Source organism: Staurois parvus, unplaced genomic scaffold (genome assembly GCF_062004578.1).
Source record: "Staurois parvus isolate SC_StPar_1 unplaced genomic scaffold, SC_StPar_1.0 ptg000891l, whole genome shotgun sequence".
NCBI classification, from domain to species: domain Eukaryota; kingdom Metazoa; phylum Chordata; class Amphibia; order Anura; family Ranidae; genus Staurois; species Staurois parvus.
Genome location: NW_028318687.1, coordinates 1,462,176 through 1,474,475, shown reverse-complemented (window position 1 = coordinate 1,474,475; position 12,300 = coordinate 1,462,176). Strand labels below are relative to the sequence as shown.

The 12,300-nt window shown below is 39.2% G+C and overlaps 1 protein-coding gene across 1 annotated transcript in view; it reads right to left on the bottom strand.

Moving 5' to 3' along the window:
* The window catches only part of USPL1 (ubiquitin specific peptidase like 1), a 59,524-nt gene that overhangs the window by 33,118 nt on the left and 14,106 nt on the right, over positions 1 to 12,300 (bottom strand). The window contains exons 2-3 of the mRNA XM_089656147.1: positions 9,664 to 9,835; positions 2,976 to 3,104 (exon numbers count right to left, since the gene is read on the bottom strand). Coding sequence (XP_089512273.1) covers positions 2,976 to 3,104; positions 9,664 to 9,759 — 225 coding nt within the window. The 5' untranslated portion in view covers positions 9,760 to 9,835. The remainder of the gene's footprint in view (positions 1 to 2,975; positions 3,105 to 9,663; positions 9,836 to 12,300) is intronic.

The following is a 12,300-nucleotide window of genomic DNA, read 5'->3' as shown; positions in this document are numbered from 1 at the left end:
ATATGTCAACAAAAGTTAGATTTTATTTCCATCATTTACACTTTCAAAATAACAGGAAACCAAAAAATGGCGTCTGCAAAAGTTTGGGCACCCTGCAGAATTTATAGCATGCACTGCCCCCTTTGCAAAGCTGAGACCTGCCAGTGTCATGGATTGTTCTCAGTCAGCGTCTGGGAAGACCAGGTGATGTCAATCTCAAAAGGTTTTAAATGCCCAGACTCATCTGACCTTGCCCCAACAATCAGCACCATGGGTTCTTCTAAGCAGTTGTCTAGAAAACTGAAACTAAAAATAGTTGACGCTCACAAAGCTGGAGAAGGCTATAAGAAGATAGCAAAGCGTTTTCAGATGTCAATATCCTCTGTTTGGAATGTAATTAAGAAATGGCAGTCATCAGGAACAGTGGAAGTTAAAGCAAGATCTGGAAGACCAAGAAAAATATCAGACAGAACAGCTCGCAGGATTGTGAGAAAAACAATTCAAAACCCACATTTGACTGCACGATCCCTCCAGAAAGATCTGGCAGACACTGGAGTTGTGGTACACTATTCCACTATAAAGAGATACTTGTACAAATATGGTCTTCATGGAAGAGTCATCAGAAGAAAACTCTTCTACGTCCTCACCACAAAAATCATCGTTTGAACTTTGCAAATTAACATATAGACAAGCCTGATGCATTTTGGAAACAAGTTCTGTGGACCGATGAGGTTAAAATGGAACTTTTTGGCCAGAATGAGCAAAGGTACGTTTGGAGAAGAAGGGGCACAGAATTTAATGAAAAGAACCTCTGTCCAACTGTTAAGACTGGGGTTGGATCAATCATGCTTTGGGGTTGTGTTGCAGCCAGTGGCACAGGGAACATCTCACGAGTAGAAGGAAAAATGGATTCAATAAAATTTCAGCAAATTTTGGATGGTAACTTGATGCCATCTGTGAAAAAGCTGAAGTTAAAGAGAGGATGGCTTCTACAAATGGATAATGATCCTAAACACACCTCGAAATCCACGGGGGATTACATCAAGAGGCGTAAACTGAAGGTTTTGCCATGGCCTTCACAATCTCCTGACCTCAACATAATTGAAAATCTATGGATAGACCTTAAAAGAGCAGTGCGTGACAGACAGCTCAGAAATCTCAAAGAACTGGAAGACTTTTGTAAGGAAGAATGGGCAAAGATACCTCAAGCAAGAATTGAAAGACTCTTGGCTGGCTACAAAAAGCATTTACAAGCTGTGATACTTGCCAAAGGGAGCAGTACAAGATATTAACTCTGTAGGGTGCCCAAACTTTTGCAGACGCCATTTTTTGGTTTTCTGTTATTTTGAAAGTGTAAATGATGGAAATAAAATCTAACTTTTGCTGACATATTATAAGAATGTCTAATCTGTAATTTGATGCCTTTTGGAGATTTTTCCATCTTTCCTTGGTTTCTTTATGCACATTAATACAAATTTTTAGCTGGGGTGCCCAAACCTTCGATCCCCACTGTATATGTAAGCGATTTTAAACTGTACCAGTATATGAAATAATTTGCAGCCAATGGTAATGGTCGGTAGTGCTCCAAATGGGACTTATAGCTCACCACGTCCCTTACATGCAAGAGATTGTGATCAGTGATATACAGTATTAACATTAAGCATCTGAAAAATTTATATTATGTCCCATGTTCCTGCTTGAGAGATTTCTTGTCACTCCCTGTCAAAGTAGCTGTAAGTGAAATGACCCAGACAGGAATAACTTGGCACAAGTTAAAGTATAACCGAAGGCAAAACTTTTTTTTTTTTGAAACACTGGTGATGGATAAGAACAGGTTTTTATTGCCGTCTGTGCCGCATTTGGGATATTCACTCTTTATAGGTCCTGTTTACCATTATTACTGAAAGTAAAAGAAAAAAACACAATTTTGGATTGTCCCCAGAAAAGTATTGGAGCTAAAATGTTTCAATGGGGACACTAGTTTGGGTAAATTCAGAGGCCCCAATGGATTCCCTTAATTTACAGAGATTTCCTCTCATTTCCTGTTTTGGCTATAAGACAGGAAGTGAAGGTAAATCTCCCCAATGGCACACATGGCAAAAAAAACAATATAACACCCCTTACACAATCCAAAATGGGGGAAAAAAAAGCCTATAGTTCTACTTTAGGACCCTTCCCAATTTGCTAAAACTTTTTCTTGTTTTGGACAAGTGTTTCACTTTGAAAATGCAGGACTGTCAGGGTATTTTTTTTTTAAATTTACCTGGTGTTCAGCTTTTTCTTTTTTTTTTTCTTTTAAAATATGTTTGTTTGTTTGGGTTTTAAAGAAAGTACATACAGTAGGACACAAAGTAATGTCCTAGGACATGTAAAAGGGAACATACACTCCTTGAATTCAGAAAACAAACGTACAGCCTGGTCCCCGGAGTTCGGCTTTCAAGAAACCCTGTCACATTGCCCACAGAGTACAAAGCGAAAGTGACTTTGAAAAAAATTACAATCACTTTAAAGAACAGGTTTATTTTTTAAAACAAACAGGTCATACTTACCTGCTCTTTGCAATGGTTTTGCACAGGGTAGACCCGACTCTCCTCTTCAAGAGTCCCCACGGCGCTCTCGGCTTCTCTTCTTCTCAGTGATATCCCATAGCAAGCCACTTCATATGGGGTCCCACGTGTGTGCTTGCTTCCAAACCACACTGCCTGCATCTATAGACAGGCTACACACCAGCGCCACAAGATTTGACTGTCATCAGTGGTAGCCAATGCCTCCCACTGCCTCAGCAAAGCCTGTGAGAAAGAGGGGAGAAGGCAGTGCTGCTACAGACGGGCATAGAGCTGGATCAAGTGAGGATTCAGTTAGGTATAAGGATAGAGGGAGCGTGAGGGGTTAATACTGTTAACTAACATTTTTTACCTTAATGCAGGGAATGCATTGAGGTAAAACATGATTATCCTTTAGAACCAATTTAAATCAATTTAGTCATAACAGCATACCTGTGGATCAGTGCAGAGGAAGATTGATTGAGTAAAGTTGATGCGGTAATTCTTGAGAACTTGGCTCTGGCCCTTGGTCTTACACAGTGGACACAATCCATCAGTTGGATTTATAAAGGTGCTACTTTTCTATACAAGTGAAGAAAAAAAACAAAAACATTTTTTTTTACAGAAATTGGAATTCATTTTCAAGAAACATGAGGTAAATCTTCCAAAACAAATTGAAGGCTCATTTATTAAAGAGTTCTTCCTCCCCAAGTACTTATTTGGATGTGCAGTACACATTGTAACCATTCAGAATACATCTTGTACTGGCCTGACTTCAAATTAAATTCTCATCAGATTGTCCGTTAAAGAAGACCTGCACTGTGTTAAAAAAAAAAAAAAAAACACACAAAAAGGAAGAAGGGGTGGGGGCTAGGCTGTCACTGCTAACTGAAATGCTAGTTTCCTGATTGCATGTACAGTCAGGTCCATAAATATTGGGACATCGACACAATTCTAACATTTGTAGCTCTATACACCACCACAATGGATTTGAAATGAAACGAACAAGATGTGCTTTAACTGCAGACTGTCAGCTTTAATTTGAGGGTATTTACATCCATATCAGGTGAACGGTGTAGGAATTACAACAGTTTGCATATGTGCCTCCCACTTGTTAAGGGACAAAAGTAATGGGACAGAATAATAATCATAAATCAAACTTTCACTTTTTAATACTTGGTTGCAAATCCTTTGCAGTCAATTACAGCCTGAAGTCTGGAACGCATAGACATCACCAGACGCTGGGTTTCATCCCTGGTGATGCTCTGCCAGGCCTCTACTGCAACTGTCTTCAGTTCCTGCTTGTTCTTGGGGCATTTTCCCTTCAGTTTTGTCTTCAGCAAGTGAAATGCATGCTCAATCGGATTCAGGTCAGGTGATTGACTTGGCCATTGCATAACATTCCACTTCTTTCCCTTAAACTCTTTGGTTGCTTTTGCAGCATGCTTTGGGTCATTGTCCATCTGCACTGTGAAGCGGCGTCCAATGAGTTCTGAAGCATTTGGCTGAATATGAGCAGATAATATTGCCCGAAACACTTCAGAATTCATCCTGCTGCTTTTGTCAGCAGTCACATCATCAATAAATACAAGAGAACCAGTTCCATTGGCAGCCATACATGCCCACGCCATGACACTACCACCACCATGCTTCACTGATGAGGTGGTATGCTTAGGATAATGAGCAGTTCCTTTCCTTCTCCATACTCTTCTCTTCCCATCACTCTGGTACAAGTTGATCTTGGTCTCATATGTCTATAGGATGTTGTTCCAGAACTGTGAAGGCTTTTTTAGATGTTGTTTGGCAAACTCTAATCTGGCCTTCCTGTTTTTGAGGCTCACCAATGGTTTACATCTTGTGGTGAACTCTCTGTATTCACTCTGGTGAAGTCTTCTCTTGATTGTTGACTGACACACATACACCTACCTCCTGGAGAGTGTTCTTGATCTGGCCAACTGTTGTGAAGGGTGTTTTCTTCACCAGGGAAAGAATTCTTCGGTCATCCACCACAGTTGTCTTCCGTGGTCTTCCGGGTCTTTTGGTGTTGCTGAGCTTACCGGTGCGTTCCTTCTTTTTAAGAATGTTCCAAACAGTTCTTTTGGCCACACCTAATGTTTTTGCTATCTTTCTGATGGGTTTTTGTTTTTTCAGCCTGATGATGGTTTGCTTCATTGATAGTGACAGCTCTTTGGATCTCATCTTGAGAGTTGACAGCAACAGATTCCAAATGCAAATAGCACACTTGAAATGAACTCTGGACCTTTTATCTGCTCATTGTAATTGGGATAATGAGGGAATAACACACACCTGGCCATGGAACAGCTGAGAAGCCAATTGTCCCATTACTTTTGGTCCCTTAACAAGTGGGAGGCACATATGCAAACTGTTGTAATTCCTACACCGTTCACCTGATTTGGATGTAAATACCCTCAAATTAAAGCTGACAGTCTGCAGTTAAAGCACATCTTGATTGTTTCATTTCAAATCCATTGTGGTGGTATATAGAGCCAAAAATGTTAGAATTGTGTCGATGTCCCAATATTTATGGACCTGACTGTAGCTTCAATACCTTCTGCATCACTGACCCAGAACACACATGTAGCTAATTAATTTGGGAGAAAGTCAATACTCTCTTGTTCTGAGTCTTCAAGTCAAATAACTGAATCCTTTGCAGCAGCATACCAGCCAGGAAACTAGCATGTTAAAAAAAAAAAATAATAATTTTAATTGCAGCTTATGCATTTTCTCAGTACAAGATTCCATTAAGAACTAGGAATGCTTTACTGATTAAGGCACTAGTATCTAAAGAGCAGATCACTCAACAACTTTAACGTAAGGCAAGGTGTATTTTCATCAAGACAATGAAGCCTAATAATGAGCTGTAAGCCATGATCAGAATCATGAAATACACTTATCTAAAAAACGTAGCAGCAAAGATATAAAAGGTTTCATGGGATTTGGTTTACGTTTAGGATCACATGAAACATTTTACTTTTCTTTTCACACTATTTTATTTGTAAATTTGGGAAATATTGTTGCAGTACATCAAATGGCTGTCTCAAAAAGTAATGTACGCAGCTACAGTATCTCCCAGAAGTGAGTACACCCCTCACATTTTCGGAAATATATTATATCTTTTCATGTGACAACACTGATGAAATTACACTTTGCTACAATGCAAATTAGTGAGTGTACAGCTTGTATAAGTTGCTGTCCCTCAAAATAACTCAATACACTGCCATTAATGTCTAAACTGCTGGCAATAAAAAGGGAGTACACCCCTAAGTGAAAATGTGCAAAGTGACACCTTAGTGTTACAAGGTCTCAGGTATGAATGGGGAGCAAGTGTGTTAAAATTGGTGTTAATCGCTCTCACTCTCTCATACTGGTCACTGGAAGTTCAACATGGCACCTCATGGCAAAGAACTCTGAGGATCTGAAAAAAAGAATTGTTTCTCTACATAAAGATGGCCAAGGCTATAAGAAGATTGCTAAGACCCTGAAACTGAGTTACAGCATGGTGGTGAAGACCATACAGCGGTTTAACAGGACAGGTTCCATCAAAACAGGCCTTAGATATTAATGACTGTGTGTTGAGTTATTTTGAGAGGACAGCAAATTTACACTGTTATACAAGCTGTACACTCACTACTTTACATTGTAGCAAAGTGTCATTTCTTCAGTGTTGTCACATGAAAAAATAGAATAAAATATTTAGAAAAATGTGAGGGGTGTACCCCCTTCTGTGAGATACTGTACTTAGTCATGATCAAAAATATTGGTAGTCCTGTATTTCTGTCAGATCATGCACCCCTGCGCCCAGAAAACTGTTGCAATTACAAATGTTCATGCATTCTCACGTTTATTTCTTTTGTTTGTATTGGTATGACAAAAAAAGCGAAGCAATGAAAAGCCAAATCTGACACATTCCATGCAAAACCCTAAAAATGGACTGGACAAAAATTATTTGTCCCTCAATTTAAATATTAGGAGGCTTTGGGTCATTGTCCTGCTGTAACACCAATGACCTCTTACGGAGACCCAACCTTCTGACACTGGGCCTTACATTGCACCCCAGAATTCTTTGGTAGCCTTCAGATTTCATAATGCCATGCACACGGTCAAGACATCCAGTGCCTGGAGCAGCAAAGCAACCCCAAAACATCAGTGAACCTCCATGTTTGACTGTATTGTTTTCTTTAAAATGTCTCATTTCTTTTTCTGAAAACAGTACAATGATGGGCTTTACCAAAAGGCTGTAATTTTGTTTTATCTGTCCACAGCACATTCTCCAAAAAGGATTTTGGTTTCCTCAGGTAAGTTTTCGCAAACTCCAATCTGGCTTTTTTAAGTTTCTTTGTCAGCAGTGGGGTTCTCCTGGCTCTCCTAGTATAGAGTTTCTTTTCATCCAGATGGTAAGGTATAGTTCAATCTGATACGATTGTACTCTGGGCCTTAAAGTCGGCTTGAATTTGTCTGGAAGTTGATCAAGGTTCTTTAGCCACCATTCAAACAATCTTTTGTTGCAATCTTGGTTCAATTTTTCTCTTTTATCCATGTCCAGGGAGATCAGCGTCAGTGACATGGGCTGTAAACTTATTGACAATATTACACACAATGAAAACAGGAACATTAAGATCTATGGAGAAGAACTTGTAACCTTGAGATTGTCCATTCTTTTCTACAATTTTTGTTCTCAAATCTTCAAACAATTCTTTGCTGTTCTTTCTCTTTTCCATGCTCCATGTGGCACACAGACACACAACAGAAACATTGAGTCAACTTTTCACTATTTTAACTGGTTGCCGGTGTGATTTCTATTAGTGCTGCACCAAAATGAAAATTCTGGTGCCGAAAACAAAAATTCAGGATGTACTTGGCTGAAAACCGAAAAGGAGTTTTTAAAAGGTTTGTAAAATGTAATGTGGCTGGCGGTTTTGCACTGAAGTCACTTGGGTGAGTTTTTGCATGAAAGTCTATGAGACATGATTTTGCACTGAAGTCAATAGGGGCATTTTTGTATGAAAATCTAAGAGACACGACTTTGCATGTGTTGGCACCTTTTTTCCTATCAGCAAAATCTCAATAACATAACCAGCTGAAAATAGTGCTTTGGCTGCTGATATATCGGTACATCACTAATTTCTATATTGTCAGCACCTGCTAATTGATACAGCTGAGTTTAAAGTGTTACTAAACCAACAACAGTAAAATCAGTCTGTATATGCAGTAAAGCATGCTTGTTATACTCACTATGGAACCTAAAGAGTTAATCCTCTACATTGTGTAGGCCATTTGATCCTGTCTTCTTTGCCCCTCTTGTTAACATGTCCATATCTTATCCCCTGTTCAGAAAGACTGAACCCGTAGCCATTCTGCACATGCTCAGTTTAGTGTGTACTGATAGAGGTTTTTTATTTTCCTTGGGAGAGTATATGTGATCAGCACAGGGCCAATCAGCACTGTCCAGACAGAGGTCAGGGGGTTTGCATCCTCCTAGATCAGAAAGAAAACTCCTCCTACAAGCTGTAACCAGTGCTCTGCTGGACACTGACAGAGGTCACAAGACTTCTGATGAGAAAAGGTATTTAGCAGTTTATATTTACTATAATTGCACTTCCATGTTCTGTGTACTGTGGGAGACCAGATATAGTGAATGCAGGGTCTGGGGTTTAGTAACACTTTAATTATAAATTACAGGAACATCACAAACTTGGAATGCAGTTATTTCTTACAGTTTTGAGGAGGTGCCAAATATTTTGTCTAGTCCATTTTTGAGTTTTTGCATGGAATGTGTCAGATTTGGCTTTGTGTCATACCAATACCAACAAAAGAAAAAAAAAAAAAACAACATTAGAATACCTAAACATTTGTAGATGCAACAATTTTCTGAGCAAAGTGGTGCATTATCTGACAAATGCAAGAGTGCCAATATTTTTGGCAGTGACTGTACATTACCCTGTACAGCACTATGAATAGAAAGCACGTCTTGCACATTAGTGAACATGGAAAAATGGGTTACCCAAAAAAATTTTAATCAAATTATTTTGCCCATTTTTTTTTTTTTAATAGCACATCTGGGACTTTCTAGAGAAAAAAGCGAACGCATTTGGACATTGACAAATTCCTTATTAAAATAGAAGTATGGCCAAAACTTTTAACACAATTCTCTTTAGAGTCACAGGAGTACATTTACTTTTGTCCTTTTGTAACCCAGAGTCAGTAGATAGCAGGCTGATGTGGCAGAGCCACACCGGGTTCGGGAAGGATCCCAACAATACTGATGGGATCCATCCCGCTTCTGCCCGATTGACAGCTGGCTCAGAATTTCAGCTAGCGCTTGAAAGCAAGAGGCCAGCTGCGCCCGTCCCCTAACTGGGAGCTCCAGTGAGCACTGGAGAAAAAAAAAGGGAGCAGTGACTGATATTTACTGCCTCCAGCTCAGAACAGCCCAAGAACTGAGCAATCAGCGGTCACGTTAACACTCAGTTCTTGGTCTTTGAGCTGACAAAGGACAACCTAAGCAAGAGAGGGAGTATGTGCACATGTTTTTTTACTGAATCCCTTGCCATACTTATTCAGTTGTCTGCTCTAAATAAAAGAAGTAAATAGCTAAAGAACAAAATTAGACCAGATTATTCAGGAATTTTACAGTGTAGGAATTAACAATATGGAAAACCTGCAGTTAGCAGATCCCAGAGTGCCACCTACTGGCTGTAGATAACATTAAATTTATATACATGCTTTTCAAATTAATCCAAGAGAAAAAAAAAAATTTTACATTTCTGCTCTGAACAATATTTTTATTATCTGTACTGTCTACCACCCTCCCAGGACAGGTTTTTTTGAACGAGCCTTTAAAATTGTTTACAGATTACTTGAAGGGTATTCAATACTTGCAGATTTAACAAATATACATTTGTTCATATAGCAGGTTTACCTGCAGCAAAAAAAAAAAAACACCACAATAATCAATAATAGATGAAAAATCTTAGCCATATAGAATGTATTTTTGTACATTCAAATCTTTCGCCTTTTACTTTTTAAAAAATTTCCGTGGAAAACAGAACAATTCAAAAAAAAAAAATCAAAAATGGAATATATGCGCAGTTGTAAAAATATAAAAAGAAATTTCACTGACTTTTCCCGTGTACCCCACCATCTGAAGTGAAGGCTTAGTTAAAAATGACCCTTGTCCAACCAATGACACCGTAGATCCAGGAGTCTCTGAAGCCATTGTGGTGACCCATTGGCTTATTTTGTGTTACATGACTTGTAACCTGCCAGCACCGGTAAGGACATGTCAATGTACCCTGAAAAACAAGTGAGTAGGAAAAAAAAGTTATTTACCAGGCTTCAAAATGAAATATTGTCACTACATATACTCAATGTAAAGAACTCTATTACATCAGTTAGAGATCGATATAAAATTCTATATATATATATATATATATATACATACATATATACATACATACATACATACATATATACACACATATACACAGTGGGGCAAAAAAGTATTTAGTCAGCCACCAATTGTGCAAGTTCTCCCACTTAAAAAGATGAGAGGCCTGTAATTGGCCTCATAGGTAGACCTCAACTATGAGAGACAAAATGAGAAAAGAAAATACAGACAGACAATCACATTGGCTGATTTGGAAAGAATTTATTTGCAAATTATGGTGGAAAATAAGTAGTTGGTCACCTACAAACAAGCAAGATTTCTGGCTCTCACAGACCTGTACCTTCTTCTTTAAGAGGCTCCTCTGTCCTGCACTCATAACCTGTATCAGTGGCACCTGTTTGAACTTGTTATCAGTATAAAAGACACCTGTCCACAGCCTCAAAACAGTCACACTCCAAACTCCACTATGGTGAAGACCAAAGAGCTGTCGAAGGACACCAGAAACAAAATTGTAGACCTGCACCAGGCTGGGAAGACTGAATCTGCAATAGGCAAGCAGCTTGGTGTGAACAAATCAACTGTGGGAGCAATAATTAGAAAATGGAAGACATACAAGACCACTGATAATCTCCCTCGATCTGGGGCTCCACTCATCTGGAATCTCACCCCGTGGGGTCAAAATGATCACAAGAACGGTGAGCAAAAATCCCAGGACCACACGGGGGGACCTAGTGAATGACCTGCAGAGAGCTGGGACCAACGTAACAAAGGCTATCATCAGTAACACACTACACCGCCAGGGACTCAGATCCTGCAGTGCCAGACGTGTCCCCCTGCTTAAGCCAGTACATGTCCGGGCCCGTCTGAAGTTTACTAGAGAGCATTTGGATGATCCAGAAGAGGATTGGGAGAATGTCATATGGTCAGATGAAACCAAAATAGAACTGTTTGGTAGAAACACAACTTGTCGTGTTTGGAGGAGAGAGAATGCGGAGTTGCATCCAAAGAACACCATACCTACTGTGAAGCATGGGGGTGGCAACATCATGCTTTGGGGCTGTTTCTCCGCAAAGGGACCAAGATGACTGATCCATGTACAGGACAGAATGAATGGGGTCATGTATCGTGAGATTTTGAGTGCAAACCTCCTTCTATCAGCAAGGGCATTGACGATGAAACGTGGCTGGGTCTTCCAACATGGCAATGATCCCAAACATACCACCCAGGCAACGAAGGAGTGGCTTCGTAAGAAGCATTTCAAGGTCCTGGAGTGGCCTAGCCAGTCTCCAGATCTCAACCCCATAGAAAACCTTTGGAGGGAGTTGAAAGTCCGTGTTGCCCAGCGACAGCCCCAAAACATCACTGATCTATAGGAGATCTGCATGGAGGAATGGGCCAACATACCAGCAACAGTGTGTGCCAACCTTGTGAAGACTTACAGGAAACGTTTGACCTCTGTCATTGCCAACAAAGGATATATAACAAAGTATTGAGATGAACTTTTGATATTGACCAAATACTTATTTTCCACCAACATTTGCAAATAAATTCTTTCCAAATCAGCCAATGTGATTGTCTGGATTTTTTTTCTCATTTTGTCTCTCATAGTTGAGGTCTACCTATGATGCCAATTACAGGCCTCTCATCTTTAAGTGGGAGAACTTACACAATTGGTGGCTGACTAAATACTCTTTTGCCCCACTGTGTGTGTATATATATATATATATATATATATATATATATATATATATATATATATATATTTGGACACAGGCACATTTTTCATACTTTTGGCTCTGTATGCCACCAGAGTAAATTAAAATGAAACAATCCAAAAGGAATTTGAAGTGCAGACTTTCAGCTTTAATTCAAGGGGTTGCATATGAATGTTAAGTACAAATTTTAGGAACTGCAGCTATTTTTATACATAGTCCCTCCATTTTCAGGGGCTCAAATGTAATTGGACAAATGAAAAGAATCAAATAAAATTTTCATTTTTAATATTTTGTTGAGAATCTTTTACTGGCAATGACTGTCTGGACTTTTTATGTTACTGAGCTCGCCAGTGCAACCTTTCCTCAGAATGTAGCAAACTGTTGATTTGGCCACTCCTAATGTTGCTGCTATCTCTCTGATGGAGTTTTTTCGTTTATGAAGCCTTACAAAGGCCTGTTTCACTTGTATGGACAGCTCCTTTGAACAGCATTGGATTCCAAATGCAAACCCCACACTTAGGCTGGCCATACATTATACAATTTTCTTGACATTTACCAAAAGCCATATAATAATAATAATAATAACACATTCAATTGTATCCAATCAGGCAGGCCCTTGCACTACATAGTTGAAGGTAAATCTAAAGGAAATTGG